Source organism: Salmo trutta, chromosome 7 (assembly GCF_901001165.1).
Source record: "Salmo trutta chromosome 7, fSalTru1.1, whole genome shotgun sequence".
Lineage (NCBI taxonomy): Eukaryota > Metazoa > Chordata > Actinopteri > Salmoniformes > Salmonidae > Salmo > Salmo trutta.
Window position 1 is genome coordinate 42697226 of NC_042963.1, and position 26078 is coordinate 42723303.

The 26078-nt window shown below is 41.7% G+C and overlaps 1 protein-coding gene across 2 annotated transcripts in view; it reads right to left on the minus strand.

Moving 5' to 3' along the window:
• LOC115197442 (G1/S-specific cyclin-D2) overlaps positions 1-26078 on the minus strand; it is a 122930-nt gene that overhangs the window by 25672 nt on the left and 71180 nt on the right. Inside the window, exons 1-3 of one of the 2 annotated variants that reach the window (XM_029758965.1) lie at positions 9537-9937; positions 7976-8191; positions 3153-3312 (exon numbers count right to left, since the gene is read on the minus strand). In XM_029758965.1, the coding sequence (XP_029614825.1) occupies positions 3153-3312; positions 7976-8191; positions 9537-9731 (571 nt within the window). In that variant the 5' untranslated portion in view covers positions 9732-9937. Of the gene's footprint in view, positions 1-3152; positions 3313-7975; positions 8192-9536; positions 9938-26078 lie in introns of those variants that run through there. The other variant, XM_029758966.1, reaches the window with a different exon arrangement.

Consider the following 26078-nt stretch of genomic DNA (forward strand, 5'->3'; position numbering starts at 1 on the left):
TGTATGACATTATTCTGGTGAGCAAGGGTTTATTTAGTCTTCTTAGGGTAACATACACTGAGTATACCAAACATTAGGAACACCTTCCTAATTCGTCAGGACATGGACTCTACGAGGTTTTGAAAGGGGATGCCGGCCCATATTGACTCCAATGCTTCCCACAGTTGTGTCAAGTTGGCTGGATGTCCTTTGGGTGGTGGACCATTCTTGATACACACAAGAAACTGTTGAGCATGAAAAACCCAGCAGCATTGCAGTTCTTGACACAAACCGGTGCGCCCGGCACCTACTACCATACCACGTTCAAAGCTACTTAAATATTTTGTCTTGCCCATTCAGCCTCTGAATGGCACACATACACAATCCATGTCTCAATTGTCTCAAGACTTAAAAATCATTCTTTAACCTGTCTCCTCCCCTTCATCTACACTGATTGAAGTGGATTTAACAAGTGACATCAATAAGGGATCATAGCTTTCACCTGGATTTACCTGATCAGTCTATGTCATGGAAAGAGCAGGTGTTCTAAATGTTTTGTATACTCAGTGTATAATGACAGAAGAGAAGCTGCACGTATCTAATTATAGACAAGGGGACTAAGAAATAGCCTACCAAAATGACAGAAATTATAAGCAGAAACATATCCAAATCAGGCAAAAAATAATCCTGCACCCTCACTCAAAAAATCGTTCCACCGTCTTTGACTGTAGCCTATAGCACATGTTTTCATTTTTGCGGGTTTGGTTCGGGTGCGGGCCTCAGATGTTCACTTTATCACATATAGTCGGGCAGTTGCGGATTGGTTATTAGGAATTGCGGGCTGGTACGGGTGAACCAACAACTGACCCGCGCACCACTATCCCCAACCCCTCCTTTACCTCTATTAAAAGAGAACGGGACAGGAGACCAGGGGGAAACAAGGGGACAAGAAGTGCTTGGTGTCTCTGTGGAAGAAGGAGGCCATAATCTCCCTTAATGGGCTTGTTTCTCCACCATTATCCTGTAGGCTTCCCTGGGGAGACGCTGGTGATTCCTATGGAGTGCCCCCGCTGTGCTGACCCTTACATGCCTCTGCATATGAAATGTAGAGCTGGCTCTTTGTCTCCTTTCTCCCAGCCTCTGTAGCCGAGCCCGAGACGATTTGCATAGTGCTGAATGGACCCTCCCTCATTATTAATTAATACTGAACCAGCCTGCGCCTCCCGGCCCACAGCCACCTGACCAAATCCCCACAGAGTGCCTCGAACAGAACTTTTCCATCAAAAGAGAGGAACCATTAAAAATTAGAGCCTTTTTTTCTCTCTCCACCTCTCCTCTCTCTCACTCCATCAAATACAGAAAGGTTGGTTTATGCACATTTTCCAAGAAGAGGGAGTGGAGGTGGGGGTGAGTTGAATCACTTCTATGCATGAAATACTGAGACCCCAGGAGATCTGTTGTCAACTGTCTTGCAAATAGCAAAGCCCTAGAAACTTCCTCCTTCAGCTTCACCTTCTAAGCATGTCTGGAGGGGGATTCTCAGGGAGGAATCTCACAAGATAGTTGAGTTGATTTATGGCTGGGAACGTTGCACAAAATGGGTTTTGAATTCCCAGAGATCTTCAGATGCACCAAATTGTTCAGCATGCTCTTTGCCTACATATGAATCTGAAATCTGAGGAGAGTATGCAGACAAAATAGCCTGCTGCTAATCCTAGTTATCTGCAACAAGGCTTCCTTCTACAAGACGTCAGGAAGACATCTCCCTCCACAATACTCATATATGTATATCCACTGCCTCACTGAAGCAATTGTGGACCAAGTGCATTGGGAGCCTTGCACAATGTTGCTTTGGGAATAGGTCTGATCACTGACACAGTCGTTCCTTACATTCATCTCTCCAATGGCACAGAACATAAAGGAGAGCATGAAGAGAGAGCGAGAAAGAGAGAGAGGAAAAGAGAGAGCCACAGAGAGACAAATGGCGAACAATTGGGCCAGTTCCCATGGAGACCATCAATGTGCTCTGTCTTTCACAACATACAATATCAATTGCACAATCAGAAAAGGGATTCTACATCAAAAGTGGCAATGTTTAGAGACCTGTCACCGTAACTCCCTTCCATCCATCCATACACACACTCCTCTACCACCACATGGATCTCACCCATAAGGGAGTGTAGGGGGCATTCCTGTGGGGCCAGAGGTGGGACCCTGGGGTGGAGTCCAGAGGGGCCAGGGAGGGAGAGGGAGCCTTGCTGCAGCTCTGGATCCCATTACCCCCCATACTGCTGGGCTGTGTGCTGGGAGAACCTGCCCCACAAACACACCCTGAACATGGGAAAGTCATCATGCCCTCAAGCAGTAGGGAGGCGTAAGAGAGGGAAATGGACAGATATGAAAACACTATGCGGGACTGCAGGAAAAATATACTCCTCCTCCTCTCTTTCTTTCTTTCTTTCTTTGCTCTCACCCTCCTCCTCCAGATTTTCAGATCATATTTAGAGAATCTCCTCTCACTCCCACGACTCGATGTTTGATCTTGAAGAAACAATCCACCCTGGAAAGCGGAGGGGACAATGCCCAGTCCCATGGCCAGTCCCACCCCCATCAGGTCCTCCCTTGGTCCCAGAGCACACAGGAACACCGGAATGTCCTTTAAACCAGGCTGCTGCCCTTTGAAGTGTCACTCTATTCTCTGATAGCCACTGATATGCCTCCAGAACATGACCGTACCAGCCGCCGCAGCCGGGAGAGAGAAACATGATGGACGTGGACATGAGACTCTCACAGAGACACGTCCTCCATGACACATGCTTTTCTAAGCCCCACATATTTTCACATTGAGGTAATACATCTCACTTAAGTGACATGACACCACATGACGGGGGGCCCACAAAGCTACCTGAATGGGGTCTCCTCCAGTCATTGTTGCTCAGAAAATATATTTTGATTTTGTGTCGAGAGAAGGGGAGACAAGGATATTTTGCAACTATGTTGACGCAAGACATCCGCACCTAATTGACTTGGCAGCACATCCGTTATCGTTTTGACTTACAAAATGTGGAATGGGAGCCAAAAGTGATATCAGATGGCAACCCACATTGGCTCATCTTTTGATGACATAAATATCCACCAGTGAGACTTTAGTATCAATAAATGATGCAACATACCTGTGGCGCAGAGGGCGATGAAGGTCTGCACATGTTTACGTATCAGCGTCAGCTTGTCCTCGGGCAACGGCAGCTTCCTCACAATGTGTTCGATGAAGTCGTTTGGTGTGACAGCCGCCAGGTTCCACTTCAACTTCCCCAACACCACCAGCTCCCACTCCTGAAACAGAGGGAGCGAGAGAGAGGGAAAGAGAGAGAAAGAGAGCGAGAGAGAGGGAAAGAGAGCGAGAGAGAGAAAAAGAGAGCGAGAGAGAGAAAAAGAGAGCGAGAGAGAAAAAGAGCGAGAGAGAAAAAGAGAGGGCAAAAGAGAGAGAGAGAGAGAGAGAGAGAGGAGAGAGACCGAGAGACTGTTTTAGGATGAGCGCGGCAACAAGGCTAAACATACTGTATATACATGGCACCAGCCTAGCTGAGACCGAGCCAGGTTGGATGGGGGACGAGGGGGAGATATGGACTCTAAAACTAGCTCTCACTAACATGCTCAAGCCAACAGAGGCAATGAATATGTTCCTATATGGCTGATCATTAGGTTAACGATTTATTTAGTATAAAAAAAGAATAATACATTTACATTTTATTAATTTAGCACATGCTCTTATCCACAGCAACTTACAGTTAGTGCATTCATCTTAAGATAGCTAGGTGAGACAACCACATATCACAGCCACAGTAACTACTTTTTTCCTCAATAAAGTAGCTGTCAGCAAAGTCAGCTAGTAAGAGGGAAATGAGTCAAGTGCGTGTGTTAGTTCACAAAATGCTTATTTATTGGGGGGGTGCTGTGGGATTATCTAAAATAGGGGGTAGGGTTTCAGATGTTTTCAGAAGATAGGACAGCAGAGTCCATGCCTATCTTCAGGGGGAAGCTGGTTTCATCATTGGGGTGCCAGGACAGAGGAGCTGCCCTTTGGCAGGGGTGGTAGAGCCAGGAGACCAGAGGTGGTAGAACGGAGTACTCGGGTAGACAGGGGCAATTCCTCTTGCTGCTCCGTAGGCAGCAAGAAGTACCATGGTCTTGTACACAGTATCAATTATACAAGTACAAATGCATGACAAAATGCACAGCAAACAGGTTAGCACAGGATAGCATAGTTTAACCTTTGTCATAACCTGTTGGAAGCTATTAAGTTTTACCACAGTTCGGGCCTGTTTTGCTACTTTGAGCACCTAGCTAAATTCAAATTGACGCTGTCTCTGAAATTCGATCGATAATGTTAAACAAACGCCAAACAAATGCCAAACAAAGCTAATTTACAACGATTTTACAGCTCACCTGGCACACAGACTTAACAAGTGTATACCTAATGTTTGATGTGAACAGCATAAAAGGAAACTAAAAAAAAATATCCCCACCTAGCAAAACTATAAACAAAATGACAGTTTCCCTAAAACTAATCAACTTGAACTTGTTCAATCGTGAGTAGTATCCTCAACTGCACAATCCCAATGTCTATCAGCAATAGCCAATGACATTTAGGCCGATCTTAAATCACATGGTTTTATTTTTCTTGGGGGGTGGGAGGTTATGTTTGAGTTATATGGTTGTCCTTGTTTCTTAGAGAAGAAAGGATGAGTAACGGAAGGAGCTGGTGACTAATTTGGGAGGAATTTTGTGGTTTGCGACTGTCCTTGTGCCTGGGACCTGGGACACTAGTGATTTTCCCCTTCAGAGAGTCACATGGTTCTTAGTCATGAGACAACGCAGGTCCAATGTGGCAGCCATTAACTGCCTTTAAAGCTCCACGACAGGGTGATTCTGAACCGATGACCACATCTCATTCCCAATATCAGGTGAACTGTATCTCTGTAATTCTGAACCGATGACCAAATCTCATTCCCAATATCAGGTGAACTGTATCTCTGTAATTCTGAACCGATGACCAAATCTCATTCCCAATATCAGGTGAACTGTATCTCTGTAATTCTGAACCGATGACCAAATCTCATTCCCAATATCAGGTGAACTGTATCTCTGTAATTCTGAACCGATGACCAAATCTCATTCCCAATATCAGGTGAACTGTATCTCTGTAATTCTGAACCGATGACCAAATCTCATTCCCAATATCAGGTGAACTGTATCTTTGTAATTCTGAACCGATGACCAAATCTCATTCCCAATATCAGGTGAACTGTATCTCTGTAATTCTGAACCGATGACCAAATCTCATTCCCAATATCAGGTGAACTGTATCTCTGTAATTCTGAACCGATGACCAAATCTCATTCCCAATATGAGGTGAACTGTATCGCTCTCTCTCCTCTCCTCTGAAAGGGGACCACACACTATGATACAGCCCTATGATATCCCCACTTCAGTTTCACAGGGTGTTGTGTTTCCCTATCAACTTACAAAAACAGTAAAAAAACTGCTAAGGTTCAGTGAGTCACTTCTTAAGAATGCCACATATACCGCTGAGAAATAGGCCGTTGACAAATGTGATGCTGCGGTTAGAATTCAAGGAATCAATGAGGAATCGTATAGATAGATGGCCCTGACTGTGACCTAACTCTTGTCCACACTCTGCAGTGTTTCCCCTCTCTATCATTATAGGTCTGCTTTCTGCTGTGGTAGAAAACAGACACGAGCTGACAGACACAAGCTGAGAGAGAGAAAGAGAGAGAGAAAGAGAGAGAGAGACAGAAAGAGAGAGAGAGACAAAGAGAGAGAGAGAGACAAAGAGAGAGAGAGAGACAAAGAGAGAAAGAGACAAAGAGACAAAGAGAGAGAGAGAGAGAGACAAAGAGAGAGAGAGAGAGACAAAGAGAGAGAGAGAGAGACAAAGAGAGAGAGAGAGAGAGAGAGAGAGAGAGAGAGAGAGAGAGAGAGAGAGAGAGAGAGAGAGAGAGAGAGATGTGGCAAAACCTTGCAACACACCCTCCATGCAGGCACCCACTTCCTTCTGCTGGTGCCTCCGGTCCCACCTTCTGGGTGACATTGTGGTTTATTTTACAAGAAATTGTTACCAAAGATGGGGACAAAAAAAACGATCACATGGGCCGAGCAGCTGATCTCCTGTTTCCTGTATCTATCTGTCAGCCAAAAGATTGCCTTAAAGAGAAGCTAATTGTGAACACGACCAGGCAAGCCTCATGAAACCATCTCAGAAACATGATACTCCTCTGACCCATGCCTAAACAGCATGTATGGGTGGATACAGCTCAGCCCAGTCCAGTCCAGCCCAGTTCCCAGTAAAAGGTGAATCTTCACCTGATGTTGATCATGCTTCTGTCAGCAAGTAATACAATAACAACCAATGAGAAATAGGGGCTGAGGCTGTCCCTCCTCCCAAGACCACTGATGCAGGACCTGTCATCACAGGGAACAGCTGGCCTCTCCAACCCATACATACTTAGTACCACAGCATTGGGATCAGCAATCAACTGAGGAGGTGGGCCAGGACCAGGCATCCCCCAAGCTCTCAGCTGAATAATATGCGGCCTCTTTCACAACATGGGTGGGATTGACTGTTGTTTACTAAAGAATGTTTATGTAGCGTCGCAGAGGAAATAGTTTTCTGATGTGAGAAACTGACTATTTAAATGTTCACCACCACTTGGGTCCACCATGACCCTATGAGATTGCCAAAGGCTCTAACTTTGGGGTACCAATGACTGCAGCAGAAACCCTAACCAAGACAAGCAGGATGTACCCACACCAGGTCAAGTGAAACCTTGTTGTGAGCGCCTACAACCAAGACATCCAATTAGTGAACTAATCCAATGCACAATTGTAATGTACTGTATGCAAGTAATAAGCATTGTTTTCTAACACATTGGAAAAAGGGCTTTTTGAAACAGGATCTACAAAAACCAAAAAGTGTCCATTCTTTGAGGACATCTATGTCAAACCTTGAGTAGAGCAAACTTGAGGTCAAAGATAACATTTTGTTTGCCAGGACCATCAATATGTGAGACTTCCTCTCTGTAGACTGAAGTCTCTAAAGATCACTCACTCCTCGGATCTAAACCTTGGCCTCAGTTCAACGGCTGACCTCGTTCTACTGCAAATATTTGCCACTAGATGGTGATGGAGACCACTGTACAAAACCCTACTGTACAGTCCAATATACAGGTAACTGCCAAAATAAAGGAAACACTTGAGTAAATCAAGGATACAAAGTATAGTGAAAGCAGGTGCTTCCACACAGGTGTGGATCCTGAGTTAATTAAGCAATTAACATCCCATCATGATTAGGGTCATGTATAAAAATTCCCAGTTGCCCATAATTTTGCCTACCATGGCTAGAAGAGTTCTCAGTGACCTTGAAAGCGGGGTGTCTCAGTCACCAGATCTCAACACAATTGGACACTTATGGGAGATTCTGGAGCGGCACCTGAGACAGCATTTCCACCACCATCAACAAATCACCAAATTATAGAATTTTTGTGGAAGAATTGTGTCTCATCCCTCCAATAGAGATCCAGACACTTGTAGAATCTATGCCAAGGCGCATTGAAGCAGTGCTGGCAGCTTGTGGTGGCGCAACGCCCTATTAACACGTTTAACGTGGGTGTTTCCTTTATTTTGGCAGTTACCTGTAGTACAGTATAACTCTTGGGGGACAAAGCACTCTGGGTCATTCTTAGAGTGATGGGGCCAAACATTTAATCTAGGTTTGCTGATGATTTCCGTGAATTATATTCCATAATATCTTATCCTTTGAGAAAATGGACAGTAGCCTAACATTTATATGTAGGTGGCTTTTGAGGTATGGCTCATAACATAAACAAATAGTCATGAGTTTCATATTTGACAAAGCCATAATAACAATCTGAAATGTAACTCATAATTTTGCTGGCAGAAACCAACTGTTGCTTACCAGCAGCTCCTGTGGTCTGATGGAGTTATCAGTGTAGATGCAGAGTTTGTCTGCAGTTAATGGACGCGTTTCTTTCAATTTGGATGCAAGGAACATGCAAACTGCTCCAAGAAGTTGCAGATCACACTTTCTGGTTGGAACCACGGCTAAAAATCTGTCTAAGTAGTTCATTGCCAAGGGAAAAACCTCTTCCTCACACTTCTGTTCTTCACAAACCTAGAGAGAGAGGCGACATGTGACAATGTGCAGCAATTGGCATCATCAAATTCCAGTTATTTCAATTACCTATAATGTGTTCATTACATGTGAAACATAAAAATGATAACGAAATTAAGGAAATAATGTAACAGCCAGATATGCATATATATTCGTCGAAACCCTTTGGGACCTGGCCAATAATTGAGCCCCACCCAGAGTTGTTGCGACATCATCAATAAATTCTAAATAGATTATTTTCAATGTTTGAAAAAGCTCTCAGGCACAGGCTGTCAATAGAATCACATTCCTTCAGTAAGAAATGAATTCAAGTCACAATTACCCCAGCCAAAAAACACCCACAGTACGGAACCTCTTTTTCTTCCTTCGTCATATTTTCCTAAAATATTTAAAAATATAAATAAATTGTCTACACCTATAATTTTCACATCATAATGAACACCAATGTCTTTCACATCAGACCCGACAATTGATAAACATGTAATTTGAAGATAAATGCGAAATAATTGTCAAATGTAAAACGAAGTAGCATGTGGCTGCTCTCGAGTGCGTCACCACCAGGTCGAAATATATTTTCAAAAATTAATATAAAATATTTCATGAATCTTAGTAAAATAACTCATACATGAAAATAAAGCTCTGACGGTCAGGTTTCTATTCAGACAATTCCCAACATATTATGTCAAACAAAGTGTAAAAAATCGAACTTAATTCCTGGGTGACGGATTTCAATGAGGAGACCAGAGGGACAGAAAGGCCCGCACCCCTTCCGCGATCCAATATTTAAAAAATAAATAGAAAATGTTTGATCAATATTTCGCATTCATTTCAATGATGACTATGTAGTTCAGACACTGCTCTTTCATTTATGCCACGTATCAACTACAGTTATAGCGTTTATGATCTGTAAAATCGTCAGAAAAACTGCAACAGTTCCTGAAAAAACAACATGGCGTTAGAATATAGGCTAGAATAGGGCTAGCATTGAACTGCATACGTGTGCATGGACATATTTAGGCAATTTTAAAATATATAACAAATAATCCCGTGCACCTTTCCTAGATCCGACCTATGCAAAGAAAAGCTTTATCTGGTGATAGACTACACCACTGTAACCACCTGTCAATGTATCTGACACATAATCGTCAGTGACTTGGTTCAAAAAATAAAACCATATAAATAAGATAAGCTAATTATAGGCTATCAGGATTGTATATTCGGCAATTTGATGTGCAACCCTCCTCTTTCTCACACCATGCAAACTGGACAAAATGACAGAACGAAAGGTCCGATTTTAGTGTGTTTTGATATGAGTCGTGAGCCTACAGAGTACTTCGGTACAAACCTCCAGCATCCATGTAGCAACCATCCTCCGCATAAATGGCTGAATATCTTTCTGAAAGCACTTGAAATAAGAACATTGGGGAATAAATCGTTCTTCAATGGTCAACAGGCTTTGTAATACCCTATCATCACACAGAATATTCGGATCAGGACGAGCTCTTAAAATGGTGTCCATTTCGAGGCAAAGCAGCTCCATGGTCGTTTCAGTTTTTACAAAGCCGGATTATTCTTGTGAAAATACTATAACAATATTGATAGATGCAAAGAAACTGGAAGGAAAGTATTTTGGAGGCATAAAAGTGAGACTGCAGGGCTCCCAAGAGTAGTCCTGCCTCTCCTTGCGAACTTTTTCCTCTCCCCCTCAGTTCGCTTCTACTTTCTTCTGGCGTTACATTTTAAGCCTGCCTTTTCCGACCAAAGTGACGCGAGCAGCAGCGCAGACCACACTATGTTGAGCAGTTACTCAAACATTTGTTCCTCTTTTCTCTCCACTTTTAGATGACAACTTCATACTTCATATTAATTGTATTTTATCATGACAATATTACCACAATTAAAACCCCACCCATGCGTCACATGAACAAATTGAGAAAATGTACTCGCATAATATAGGCTATATAATTGTAACAATTTATTCATTTAGCAAGTGTTAGAGTTCAAACTCGTCAAGGGTACAGTTTTTCTGCCTTCAGAGGGGATGTAGCCTAGGGCTAGGCTATGAATGCAGGAATAGCAATGTACCCAAGTTGACAACTTCATAAACATGCATTAGGCTAATTTTATTTCTGTATTTCAGTTTATCAACAAAAAAAACGTATCCTTGTTGATTTGCTTGCTCTGTTGTTTTTTCGAATGCACTTGATTAACTTCTAATCGCCCCGCTCTCCCTCTCCCCGACACACACACACACACACACACACACACACACACACACAAAGGTCTACCATAACTATCTTTTATATAGCAACAGCTCGCTTGTGGTTGAATGAGATAGCTTTCTAGGAAATGCAATGCAGCATAAAAAAGTTGTTGCGACAAACTTCTCTTATAGATAACACCACGACAGCCTATGCTCTGTATTGGACAACTGCATGTATTCATATATAAATATAATCCATATTGTTGAGGTTGTGATCATTACACTCATATGCAGAACGATACACATAGGACCCATGTCCAATACTTCATTATAGGTATTATGCCTTGATAAAGGTCTCTTAAATATGCTACAGTGTAATGTTGGAGGAGCTTTAAGCAGAACTGATAGTTTGCCAAAAAAGCTTAGTCTCTAATAATATTCTACCCCCAAAGATGAGTCAAAAAGACTATCCTGCATGGATTGTGTTTCAAATGCAGAAGGGGCAGTCTTCCGCTGCGCTCAAAGTTGTTAAATTCCATTCGAGTGGGTGTCTCTATCGGTCTGAATGGCAACACCTTTGTTCTTGTACTTGTGAGAGAAGTGGGAAATGTCTCTTTAAAGCATTTTTTGTCTCGAGATAGTTTCCTCCCCATGTCACAATTTGCATATAGCCAATAGGTCTTCTGCGCGTGACCGAGGCTTGCCGATTGTTACTGGGCAGAATTCTATTGCATAGGCTATATTCGGAGGACCAGGGCGGTCCAACTCCTACAATAACTAACTATTTATCAATTCACACGATTAGCTGATGTTATTGCCCCCCTAGCATAGATATAAATCGTAAAATTGCATCCAACAATCAAGCAATTAAGACATGGCAAAGCAACACATTCCAAATGGATGAAACCTCCACATCACACACGTTTTAAAGTTTTAACTAAAAAACAGTTAGACTTTTAAAAGTAAGAAGTTCGACAAGCAGACTAAGCTACTACAATAAAGATCAACATTTCTATAACTTGTTTATTATACGAAAAAATTAGAGAAATATAGCCTAGGCTGAGGCTATAACTGTTTCTTAATTGGTTCCATGATAACCTATTATGTTGTTATGACAACCACAAATATTACAACTACATGAATGAGGCACTGAGTGATTCCCCCCCCCCCTTCTGTCGGAATGTTTTGGACTACCAGAACGACTACATCAAAGACAATAAGGGATGTTTTTCAACGAACAATAGTATAGACTAATAGCCTTCCAATCCAGAAAGTTGCTCGTTTTGTGGCAGTGTATAGGGGGAGTTCCCCCAGATATTTATCGTGTCCCTGACGCATTTCAATGAATTATTCTGGTATACATTTTTTCCCTCAGAGAAACAGAACAAACAATCAACATTCTACATCGTGCAAACCCATTTGTGCCATAATGACTGATCTTAAACGCTCACACATAGAATGCAAAAAACGATGCAGTAGTAGACTACATTGAGCCAACATGCGCACAATCATGTCCAATTGAAGTTTATACTTTGCCAGACAGATACGCTTGTGAAGCGCCTTGATGGCCATGCTTCTCAACCACCTCCTCAGGTGTCAATATGCATTTGTTAAAATATCCATTCATTCATATTTCAACCTATTTATCATATTTCGGCTTTCAAAATGGGGACTTATTTTAGGCTGTTCGTGTTCTGATTGCCTCTGCATCTCATGACTTGCTCATGCACCTGTCACTGCCATCAGAAATTATTTTTTTATGTCCATTTGTTGGACAGCATGTTAAACAAAGTGAAAAATAAAGACATCCCAATAAGCCCATTTGTGTTCTTACTTCCAACAAAGACAATCGTTTTGCTGCAGATATTAACAAATGGAAAATGTAGTGTTTAAACTCTCTTGGGAACACAACACTTTGAACATTAAGATCCCTAATCCCCAAGTTATGGTAGATTTCTTATGATGCTAAGGTTAAAGTTTACAATGTCATGGAACAAATGCAAAAAAAAGAGAAGGTAAATCAGCAAACACATACCATTCGACAATCATTCCACAACTACAGTAGCGGCTCAGCACTGCAGCCTGAAAGAACCATGCTGTATTTTCGCGGAATAATGACGTCACCGCAGGCTCTGATGAGCGTCAAACGCAGCGGAGGCGCTACATTATTTCCCGGATGCATGCAATTAACATGATATCCAATGGGACACAAACTAAAGAATATTGCAACATTTGTTTTAAACTTTATTTTGATTTGATAGGGAAGTTTGAAAAGTTATCTCACCTCATATCTCACCCGTGACTGCAATGGTTTGTCTCAAAGTTTACTCAAAGTGGTATGAAACAGCCTACATAAGGTTTTGAAATAACGGGAAGATAATGCAAGTGTGGGGTAAGCTAGGCAGCATACTAAAGGCACAAGTGGGTTGCTGACATCAAAACAGGAATTATGATGTTTTCAAAATGTGTCAAATTAACAGACATGGGAATTTTGGAAGGAACTTTATGAGTTTAAGGTTTCAATGTTCTACAAATAACAGTAATAGACTATAAACAATCTAAAGAAAAATAAACCTTTTAACATTTAAAATTCAGAAAATGGACATATTTGAACTGAAAACCATCTAGAATGTCTATACCAACAAACATAGGTTGTACTTTCAAATTCATAAATGTTGATAATTTCCCAACAACTGTTCATAGTATATTTCTGAGAAATATTGTTTATGCTCCCTTTGAGCATGTTTACATATACATTATACATCAAATTAAACAACCATAATGTGTTCATTGGGCTGCTACATGGAACTGTATTTGAAACTATTACAAAATAATTATCAGACAGGTTCAAAAAGGAATTCTGAAAATATGCCATTTCCACAATGTTACTAAATTAGGTTGTGTGAAAGTTGGCTGATTTCTAGATAAACCCAATTATGGCAGGTGATAGAAGTATGTTTTGAAAAACACATGGAATGTTGCTTCCTATAGATAATTCTAACACACCTGCAGCCAAGTGCCACAGCTGCAAGCTGGTATTAGTGCAGTTCTGCAATGAAAGAATAACATCTTTCTAACCAGATAATTAACATAGGCCTATATGAAAACACAAAAACACATTTTGTTATTCACTTATACATGAAAAATCTAATAAATAGAACAAATAACTAGATGTCTCACAGACCATATTAGAGGGCAAAAGGTAGAAAGAGGCAAATCCACTGTAGGTTCTTGGTTTGAATGACTTCATATAATTTCAGACTGTATGCACCAATATATATTATATTTGTCCTTTTATTCAGTTTAATATTTGAAATTATTTTTAAAAGACTGTGTCAATGTTAACAATAACCTTGTTAAGTGTTTAAAGAATGGGTTGATTTAAATATAATTAAATTAAACCATTCAATTATATATACCATAACAACATTAATAAAGTTCACTATTTAATTTCCTAAATTAATATATATACTAATGTTATTTATAGAAATAGCTTTTGTTCTCTTATTCCATACTTTTGGCCTGGGGTGAACATTTTAACAGTAGCCTATATGTTGTTATAAAAGCAGCAATTGAAACCCAAAAAGTGTTGTGTTACATGTGATAACTGTGAAAAGCGGAGAAAATATTCCCTAAAAATGACCAAATAAATACAACATATTCTTGATGTAATAAAACATTAGAATAAATCAACCATGACAGGGTCAGAAGTTTTGCATGACAAAAAACATGTGCATACAGTGTTAATGCCAATTGATAGGAGGTCCAACTAGTGACTCCACCCCACTCTGTGTTTACATGTGTTCACCATTCACTAACTGCCTCATTGGCTGACTCCAAACACTGCAAAGTAATGTACTGGTGTAACAAACTCACCATTCACTCTTACGGTAATTCAAAGAGTTAATTAAGACATTTTAACATTAAGAACTCTCCTGACATTGTCATCAACAAAATATAATCTATGGAGAATAAAGCAGAACCTTGTCAGGAAAGTTATGTGGTTGACACTTACAAAGCAATGCAAACTCTATTTCCTGCATTACCCTGAGCTTGGACATCTGTTATAACTCACAAGTCTCCTTAGCTTCTCACACACAAGCATCAAAAGATATTACATTACTACTCCATGTAGTAACAACCATGTAGTAAGACTGCACATTAGGTGGTCATAAGAGATCAGTTGCTACAAAATATGCTATCAATAATGTACACTAAATGTTTCAGTTCAAAACATCTTATGCATGTTTATAATTTGCTTATTTCACACATGCTCATAGCTTATAACAGCATTTCTGTTATTTTGTTGTGGTTGAACAACTGCAGATGTCTGAGTAAAACAATAACAAAACAGAAATAACTTGTCCATCCATACCACAATACCAGGCTGTTTGCAATGCTCCATTGGTTAGACTTATTTACATAACAGTAATGTTTTAGCTGATATCAACAAAGAAGTGCAAATACAACGGTGTAATAATAGTGTCCTGTATCCCTCCTAATCGTAGAGTGCAGACACAGTACAGTCTGTAGGCTATCTGGACAATAGACAGAACCAGAAAGCCAGATAGCCATAGCTTAGTCTGCATAACCACCCAACACTGCGCATTTCACACAATCCAAATTGTCTGCTTGAAACACAACACGTTAGATTAGGAACACATACATCCATGTTTGATTCAGCCAAACAGATTCATTTGATTCGATTATAATATGTTTCGACCACATTTCTCAAAGACGAAGTGGCATAACATCACAGCAAAAGAGACCTGAGTTTGGTCTACACTCTTAGAAAAAAAGTGTTCTCCTACGGCTGTCCCCATAGGAAAACCCTTTGAGGTTCCAGGTAAAACACTTTTAGGTTCCATGAAGAAATCTTTTGACAGAGGGTTCTACGTGGAACCCAAAAGGGTTCTACCTGGAATCAAAAAGCGTTCTCCTATAGGGACAGTTGAAAAACCGTTTGGAACCCTTTTTTTCTAAGAGTGTACAGAGAGCAATGGATAAAGGAGTAAAAGCTATTCTAAACCACACACATGGAAAGAGAATAGGAGGGATAGCTAGAGAGCCAGCTCAATTTACTATTTAGTGAAAGTAACTATGTGTAATGGATTGATTAAAATAATCTAATCAAAGTTTATTGCTCAAATACACAGATTTGCAGATGTTATCGCAGGTGCAGCAAAATGCTTGTGTTTCTAGCTCCAACAATGTAAAAATACCTAAAATACACAACAATATGCACATAATCCAAAAAGTTCAAATAAAGAAATTAAGAATAAATTAAGAATTATCGAATGCTACAGGCTACATTCTCAACCCCTTTCCATACTCTGATATGTTTTAGAAACCAACTTACTAAATTCACGAGGGTTGTCCCTGGAAGCTCATGCACCTGTGGGATGTTTTTATTCTTTATTCTCACCCTTCTATTACTGATGTTACAATGCAAATGTGGCACCAATGACCAGGGCTGTAGACTCACAGCCAAACTCCCTCTGACATTCTGTATGCAAAGATGTCCTCCTGCAATTTCTTTAAACCTGTTTTTATCTCATGAAGTCCAAAAACAAGGGAACGAGCAAAATATCTATGTTTAATTGTCATCTCCCAACGTTTCGGGGGGCGAGGGGTGGGCGTCTGAGGAAGCAAGGTGAGATGAATTGATGCTGCCGACAAGAGGTACATGCTTCAAACATTCTCATATGCTATGTGGGGTTGGTTACAATCAGTTGCAAAGTTGCAATAGTCTTGTATCATATGACTGATATTACAGTATTTGCAGGTGCATGCCACAAAAATCTTGGGAACAGATGTGATCTAGACACAGACAAAGATAAATTAATAACACGTAGCTGTATTCTGGTTGTCGTGCAACAATCTTAAAAACACCAACTTCAGCCACATTTCTTCCCATATGTTTTTGAAGCAAATCGTTAGAATCAATCAAAGAAACAGCTCTTGAAAAGTAAAACAAAAATACAAGTTAAAGCATTTATAACTAAAATCAATCTATCAAAGGGGTTGCTGACAGCACATTGAGGGATGTATGGGTCTCTCCACAGAGAGGACGTAGTTGATGTTGTTCTACCTGCATGGGACATAAAATAGAGAGCACCAACATGTAGAGCACCAACTAGACAAACCCTCCCTCTGCCAACAGAGAAGAGCCAGTCTGCTATTCATTTACCTTTATTTACTCTTCCCTTCTCTCTCACATGCTTGACCCTGCCTTTTGAACTCCACCAACAATCTTTCATGAACTCAGAGGAAAGGAGATGAGACGGAAGATCTGGTGAACAGCTTGCCAAGGATAGTATCTTTTCCCTTGCCCATCCAGAGGATACATAATATAGGTTTTCCTTTCTTCTCACACTTGTCGGATAACACAACTGCACATTTTTGAGCGGAGCAGGTCAGCTGCTGTTGTGTCTTCACCCCACTGCTCTCTAGGATTTTCCAATGTTCATATCGGTAGCCCTTAAGTTTGTCACTCATGCAACAACTGCTTACCAATATCATACCAGAGCTTTTTTCCCCTCCTTTCCTTTGCAACCCACAAGTAAAAACAAAGGCATTGTTGGTCCAAGGGGTCTTGCAAGGACTCTCTGGGGGCAGGTTGTCACGACTTCCAACGAAGTCGTTTCCTCTCTGTCACGATCGTTATATAAATAATCGGACCAAGGCGCAGCGTGAGTAGAGTTCCACATATTTATTACAGTGAAACTTCAAAACAACAAAGAATTAACGAATGTGCAATACGTAGCGCACATAGGCACTCATACAAACAATATCCCACAATGCAGGTGGGAAAAGGGACACACTAAGTATGATCCTCAATTAGAGGCAACGATATTCAGCTACCTCCAATTGGGAACCATACTCACACACCAACATAGAACTATAATAACTAGAAACCCCCCCTAGTCATGCTCTGACCTATTACACCATAGAGAACCCTGAGTGCTCTCTATGGTCAGGGTGTGACAATATCCCCCCCAAAGGTGCGGACTCCGACCGCAAAACCTGAACCTAGACGGGGAGGGATAGGGTGGGCAACTAGCGTCGGTGGCGGCTCCGGTGTGGGACGTAGCACCCGCTCAGACCGCGGATCCGGCCATGAAGCCGGGCTGAACGCCGTGCCTGGACTGAGCACCGGCGCAGAGGAAGGCTCCGGCCATGGAGCGGGACTGGACGCCGTGCCTGGACTGGGCACTGGCGCAGAGGAAGGCTCCGGCCATGGAGCGGGACTAGACACCCTGCCCTGGAGGCCTGGTGCGTGGAGCCGGCACAGGTGTCACCGGGCTGATGACACGCTCTTCAGGGCGAGTGCGGGGAGCCGGCACAGGACGTACCGGACTGGGGAGGCGCACTGGAGGCCTGGTGTGTGGAGCCGGCACAGGTTTCACCGGACTGATGACACGCTCAACATAAAACTATAATAACTAGAAAACCACCCTAGTCACGCTCTGACCTATTACACCATAGAGAACCCTGAGGGCTCTCTATGGTCAGGGTGTGACACTCTCCTTGTTCGGGCGACGTTCGGCAGTCGACGTCACCAGTCTTCTAGCCATCGTCAATCCACTTTTCAATTTCCATTTGTTTTGTCTTGTTTTCCTACACACCTGGTTTCCATTTCCCTCATTATTTGTTGTATTTAACCCTCTGTTCCCCCCATGTATTTGTGTGGGATTGTTTGCTGTAAGTGCTTGTGCACTTGTTTACTGGTGCTTGTCAGGTTTTTGTACCCATATTCTGTTGTATTTTTATGTCGTTGGTTTTTGGATTAAACTGCTCCGGCTACTACCTAGTTCTGCTCTCCTGCGTCTGACTTCCCTGCCACCAGTTACACACCCTTTTATAGAAGTTGTGTCCCTCATGGTGTAATTCTGCACAAAAAGGCACACCTGATTCCAGGTCATTTGAAACATTGATCCAGAGGGAGCAAAAACACCCTGAAGACTTGCACCCACATGTCCAGACCAAATGTGCATCATCACAACCTTTTATTGTACTGCAAGACAGTCCAATGGGTAGTGTTCATTAGGCACCAAACAGAAGAAAACTGACCCAAACAGGAGAGACCACCTGGACCTTAAAAACATTTTATGTTGTGTGCCCTAATGAACTGATGACTCTGATGGCTAGTTCCTAAATAATGTGTTCCCTTCCTTGTCTGAGTGAAAACATTGCATGGGCTTCAAACTCCAGACTTTAATTTATCCTCAATATGTTCTCTCAGACAGATGTCAGTTTGAGACAGATAGAGAGACAGATGGAATGAAAGTCAACTAATCCCCTGGGAGGTTCAATTACATTTTGTCTCTGAAGATCAAGACATACAGTCATGTCCAAAATGATTGTCACCCTTGATAAAGATGAAATCAAATAATTAAAATACTAATACTAAAATAGATATATTACATGCTCAGACATTTTTGTAATTATATTATTTTATACTTGGAACTGTATATTAAACGATAAAGTACTTTGGCATTCATTGACGGGAATGCTTCAGAAACATCCAAAGGAAAAAATACATGGATTGATACCTCATTTGTCTACACGTCAACTGTAATCCTGATCATACAGCATACAGTTTAAGTTGAGTGACACCCAACTTTGACACCTGCTGCAAATCGCCCAAAAAGAAAGAAACGCTGCCTATGAGTGAGGAATTCATACAAATCATGTTTAATGTATGATTCATGCACCTCTCCCTGTTGGGAACAAAGAAAAATGCTGCCTATTGACATTATGTTTGTCAAACAGACAAAAAGCATTGCAAACGTGAAAGGTTTAACTATGTGATCTCCACAAGTTCAATTGAGAAAGTGGGAATAAGGTGGCACAGAGACATTTCTGCCTGCAGCTGTATTTAAGATGCTCTTCTACTGACTTTGAAACCCAGAAAAAAATTTACAGGGTTTCAAGGCTTGATGTGCTCATTGGCGTGTCATTGTAAACACCTGAATTTTGCACGCGCGCACGCACAGTGGGTAAGGGCCCCGTATTCCCTGCAGTGTGTGTGGTTAGGTCAGGACCCCGAAGGTCTCCAGCACAAGCAGATGTTACATGAAGGAACCTCTTATAGTAAAGATAAACTAGATTACTTAAACAATTATACCACTCTAATATTCCATCCATACCCATCAGGTGTTGACTCATCTGGTATATCTAATATTAACATTGAACAGTCTGGGAAGATAAAAAAAAGAACCCTAAAACACATGTTGCTGGTTGAAGACAAACACTGACACAGATGTAGAGATGACACACACACACACACACACACACACACACGTTCACACAAATGTTCACGCTCACACTTGCACATCCAGCCTGGTCTCATAGACTAGACGTAACATAGTACATGTAAATCCGGGTAACTCATATTATATGTTACGTTTGATACGGTTACATAAGACAGATGGTTACTTAATGCAAAAATGAAAGGGGGTGATGGGTGGGCTTATAACATGAATGTCTAGCAACTCGAATGTCAAGCAACTCAAAGGTTGTGAGTTCAAATCTCATAACAGACAACTTCAGCATTTTAGTTAATTGGCTAGTTAACTACTTCATTATTTTTAGCTACTTTGCAACTAAACACAGCAAAAAAAGAAACATCCTCTCACTGTCCACTGCATTTATATTCAGCAAACTTAACATGTGTAAATATTTGTATGAACATAACAAGATTCAACAACTGAGACATAAACTGAACAAGTTCCACAGACATGTGACTAACAGAAATTGAATAATGTGTCCCGGAACAAAGGAGGGTCAAAAGTAACAGTCAGTATATGATGACCACCAGCTGCAATAAGTACTGCAGTGCATCTCCTCCTCATGGACTGCACCAGATTTGCCAGTTCTTGCTGTGAGATGTTACCCCACTCTTCCACCAAGGCATCTGCAAGTTTCCGGACATTTCTGGGGGGAATGGCCCTAGCCCTCACCCTCCGATCCAACAGGTCCCAGACGTGCTCAATGGGATTGAGATCCGGGCTCTTCGCTGGCCATGGCAGAACACTGACATTCCTGTCAGGAAATCACGCACAGAACGAGCAGTATGGCTGATGGCATTGTCATGCTGGAGGGTCATGTCAGGATAAGCAGGAAGGGTACCACATGAGGGAGGAGGATGTCTTCCCTGTAACGTACAGCATTGAGATTGCCTGCAATGACAACAAGCTCAGTCCGATGATGCTGTGACACACCGTCCCAGACCATGACGGACCCTCCACCTCCAAATCTATCCCCCTCCAGAGTACAGGCCTCGGAGTAACGCTCATTCCTTTGACGATAAATGCGAATCCGACCATCACCCCTGGTGAGACAAAACCGCGACTCGTCAGTGAAGAGCAGTTTTTGCCAGTCCTGTCTTGTCCAGCGACGGTGGGTTTGTGCCCATAGGTGACGTTGCTGCCGGTGATGTCTGGTGAGGTCCTCCTTTACAACAGGCCTACAAGCCCTCAGTCCAGCATCTCTCAGCCTATTGTGGACAGTCTGAGCACTGATGAAGTGATTGTTCGTTCCTGGTGTAACTCGGCAGTTGTTGTTGCCATCCTGTACCTGTCCCGCAGGTGTGATGTTCGGATGTATCGATCCTGTGCAGGTGTTGTTATGCGTGGTCTGCCACTGTGAGGACCATCAGCTGTCCATCCTGTCTCCCCTAGGCGTCTCACAGTACAGACATTGCAATTTATTGCCCTGGCCACATCTTCAGTCCTCATGCCTCCTTGTAGCATGCCTAAGGCATGTTCACGCAGATGAGCAGGGACCCTGGGCATCTTGCTTTTGGTGTTTTTCAGAGTCAGTAGAAAGGCCTCTTTAGTGTTCTAAGTTTTCATAACTGTGACCTTAATTGCCTACCGTCTGTAAGCTGTTAGTTTCTTAATTAACGACGTTCCACAGGTGCATGTTCATTAATTCTTTATGGTTCATCGAACAAGCATGGGAAACAGTGTTTAAACCCTTTACAATGAAGATCTGTGTAGTTATTTAGATTTTTAGGAATTATCTTTGAAAGACAGGGTCTTGAAAAAGGGACGTTTCTTTTTTTGCTGAGTTTACTTAGCATGTTAGCTAACCCTTCCCCCAATCATAACCTTTACCCTGTTAGCTAACCCTTCCCCTAACCCTAACCTTAAACTTAACCTAAGCCCTAACCCTAACCCCTAGCCTAGATAAAGTTAGTCAGCTAGCTAACGTTAGCCACCTAGTCTCCTAGCTAGAATTCGTAACATATCATACTGTCATATTTGTGTATGTAGGTGGCAGGGAAGTAAGGCGCAGGAGAAACCAAATTGGTTAATCTGGAGTATTTAATGAAAAAACAAACTCCAAAACCAAAGTACAAAATAACATGGGTAAAATATACCCGTCGCACACTGATACAAAAACCCACGTAACATAACATCACAAACAATCACCGACAAGGACATGAGGGGAAGCAGAGGGTTAAATACACAACATGATTAATGGGATTGGAAACAGGTGTGTAGGAAGACAAGACAAAACCAATGGAAAACGAAAAACTGATCAATGATGGTCCCGTGTGGCTCAGTTGGTAGAGCATGGTGTTTGCAATGCCAGCGTTGTGGGTTCGATTCCTATGGGGGACCAGTATGGAAAAAAATGTATGAAATGTATGCATTCACTACTGTAAGTCGCTTTGAATAAGAGCGTCTACTAAATGACTAAAATGTAAATGGTTAGAAGACTGTTGCTTCCTGAGCAAGGAGGGGCATTGACTTCGGCAGAAGTTGTGACACATATGTATTGCAAATTCATAACATATAGTACATTTCCAAATGTGTAACATATTGTAAGTTTTGCATAACATATCATATAAATCCTAATACGTTACATATCATACGAAATGGGTGATGGACATCCACAAATTATTACATACTGTTACGTGTTACGTTTTTCTTGCTCCCCATTTTTCCCATGTTAGTGTGTTTGTGTCCTAGGCATTACAGGTGTACCTAGTTGCGGCTGACGATGGTGGGCGTGGCTGTAGCTGATTGAAGAGAGGATATCTGTTTGTCGTGTGAAAAGAGAAGAGAGAGGGGACACATTTTTTTTGGGGCTATTTGATGATTTGTTGTTTTAATTTATCTTTGTTTGTTTTACAGCCTGTCCTCCTGATGTACTCCACCCTACCTAGGTCCTGGAGAAGGGAAAAGGTAGATCTGCCCATGGGTGTACATTCCCACGTAGATAACCCATTGTTTTATACACTAGGTTAGCCGGGCGGGTGTCACCCTTGTATTTTCTTGGAACCAGGTAGGACAGTGGTTTAGTGTTTAGAGTGTGTTAGGAAGGATTAGGTGTGTAGAAGAGGAGGGACCTTTTGTTTATTTTCATTACTTGGACCCCGATCCCAAACATTTCCTTCTCTTACCTTCCCTGGTTGTGGTTGTTAGTTTTTGTTTTCTTACTGATTCTTTATGGGTGTTTTTATATTGTTTAATTACTTTACTAAACATCCCCTGAGGGCTAAAATTGAGTTGTGGTCTGATTACTTTAGCTCATTACACCCCACATTTCTTCCCCTTTCATCTGTATTACCTTGTGTGTTTAGGCCCAGGCATTTACGTCTCCTCCTCAGACGAGCTACACCCGAGGGGAGAACGTAATACATACCTTACGAAACGTAACATGGCATACTAAATTGAGTCACTGGATTTACGTACTGAATAATATGAAATGCTTTGAGACCAGGTTGGCACATCAGGGGTTGGAACTAAGAAGCGCTAGGCTTCTTGTGATGACATGCATTACCTGAATTAGGCCCACAGAATTATACCTATGGAGGAGCTGCTTCTATGGAGGAACTTTTTTTAATTGTAATATTAAAACAGTCTACTTGTAGTGAAGCCGCTCAACATTTACATTACATTCAGTCATCTAACAGACTCCCATGCAGAGCGACCCACAGAAGCAACCAGGGTTAACGCCCTGCTCAAGGTCAAAAACGGGGACCCGAACCAGCAATCTATCAGCCTCAGCCCAAGCTTCCAACCACCAGGCCACCAGCCCTCCAAGATTCCCCCCCCCCGCAGTTCCCGAGAGCTGCCCCTCAACTATCCGAGCCCCCCCCCCCCCCCCAAAATATATAATTACAAAATATACAACAAATCCATGTGCCTTGCGAAAAGTTAATTTGTGGAATTTCTTTCCTTCTTAATGCGTTTGAGCCAATCAGTTATGTTGTGACAAGGTAGGGGTGGTATGCAGAAGATAGCCCTATTTGGTAAAAGACCAAGTCCATACTATGGCAAGAACAGCTCAAATAAGCAAAGAGAAACGATAGTCCATCATTTTGTATTTCTTTGTGTTGGGCCGAGTGTGGTTCCTAACCAGAGGCAGCTGTTGATCGTTGTCTCTGATTAAGAACCATACTTAGGCAGCCTTTTTTCCACCTGTGTTTGTGGGATCTTATTTTTGTATTGCTTTGTGTGCCTACAGAACGTGACGGTCATATTTTCTTTATTCATTACTTTTTATCGTGTTCTGAGTAAATAAATCACAAGATGAACATATTCCACGCTGCACCTTGGTCCACTCCTTCACGATCGTGACAACATGGTCAGTCAATACGGAAAATGTCAAGAACTTTGAACGTTTCTTCAAGTGCAGTCGCAAAAACCATCAAGCGCTATGATGAAACTGACTCTCATGAGGACCACCACAGGAAAGGAACCCCAGAGTTACCTCTGCTGCAGAGGATAAGTTCATTAGAGTTATGTCATGACGTGGCCCTCTTTGGGTACAGCGAGCACTGTCCCCCTCTCTGCACCATCCCCCTCTCTCTCACCACCTCTCTCTTCCTCCTACACCCAGGCTCTGTTAGGCAGGTCATGAATTCATGGAGTTTCTCTCCTCATGGCCAGAGTATAGAGAGAGTGAGTTTCACAGGAGAACAAAGGAACCTATTCCACATCACAGAACTCGAGAACTGAACAATGTCCATGTTTTGGAGAATGTGTACACATTCGGGGAAGAATCCAGCTACGACCGGTCCATTTCGTTTAATGTTTGTGAAACTCATGAGAGACAATACAGCCACATTACCTTAACTCTGTTTATGCAAGCCTCACAACTGAGACTCTTGTATCTAATTGTTGTATAAAATGAATGAGTAAAGATGAAACTATTTGTGAAATGATGTAATGTGATTATAAACTTTTTAATGAAGGAAACTCCAATTCCCTTTGGAGTTTAACTAGGTCATAGGCCCGCCCCATGAGGACAGACATTGACCTGGCGTCATGGGACAGCCCTCTTCTGCTGTTACAAATATAACCCCCACCTGAAGGATTTCCCAGCAGACCAGCTTACCTTGATTACCACGAAAGGGCTAAGGTTTGAGACCAGACCAGTACCTCTTCACAGAGGGAGCTAAAGTTTGAGTAGATTGCTGAATCTTTTAACCATACCACGACGACACACTGAGCGTAAATATATATATATTGATTGCAATTATTCCCAAATGAGTGAGCGTTCATGTGCAAAGGATTAGCATTTCAATGGTTATAATTATCAACTTAGTGTCTTATCTTTCACTCCCTTCTCAGTTCCTTTGTCTACCAAGCCGCAATACCGGTTTAGCCCACTAGGGCTCATCCCCTATCATTTCCTTGTAACCATATTTTGTTTGTTTGTGTGCATTTCTGTGATTATTTAGTTTGTTAATAAATAAATGATTGAGACAATTGATGTATGGATGATTCTTAGTGAAGGCTGGGTTCGTGCAGATAACCAACAATTTACGACGTTTGGAATGAAACTAACATGAAGTAAAGAATAATTCATTAATTAGAAGACTAATTGATCAGATATTAAAATATCTGAAAGTTGCATTAGGAAAATTATAACTTCGTAATCTGAATATTTTCCTTGGTGCCCCAACCTCCAAGTTAATTACATTTACATGATTAGAATAATCATGTAATAATTACAGAGAATTGATTTGATAAACTAAGTCTTCAGTTTTAATGATGCCAAAGACACGACAGTTAACAGCCTCAGAAATTGCAGCCCAAAAAAATGCTTCACAGAGTTCAAGCAACAGACACATCTCAACATCAACTGTTGAGACTGCCTGAATCAAGCCTTCATGTTGCAAAGAAACCACTACTAAAGGACATCAATAAGAAGAAGAGATTTGCTTGGGCCAAGAAACATGAGCAATGAACGTTAGACCGGTAGAAATCTGTCTTTTGGTCTGATGAGTCCAAATTGGAGATTTTTGGTTCCAACCGTCATGTCTTTGTGAGACGCAGAGTAGATGAATGGATGATCTCCGCATGTGTAGTTCCCACTGTGAAGCATGGAGGAGGAGGTGTGATGCTGCTTTGCTGGTGACACTGTCTGTGATTTATTTAGAATTCAAGGCACACTTAACCAGCATGGCTACCACATCATTTTGCAGTGATACGCCATCCCATCTGGTTTGCGCTTAGTGGGACCAGCATTTGTTTTCAAACAGGACAATGACCCAACACACCTCCAGGCTGTGTAATGGCTATTTGACCAAGAAGGAGAGTGATGGAGTGCTCCATCAGATGACCTGGCCTCCACAATCACCCGATCTCAACTAAATTGAGATGGTTTGGGATGAGTTGGACCACAGAGTGAAGGAAAAGCAGCCAACAAGTGCTCAGC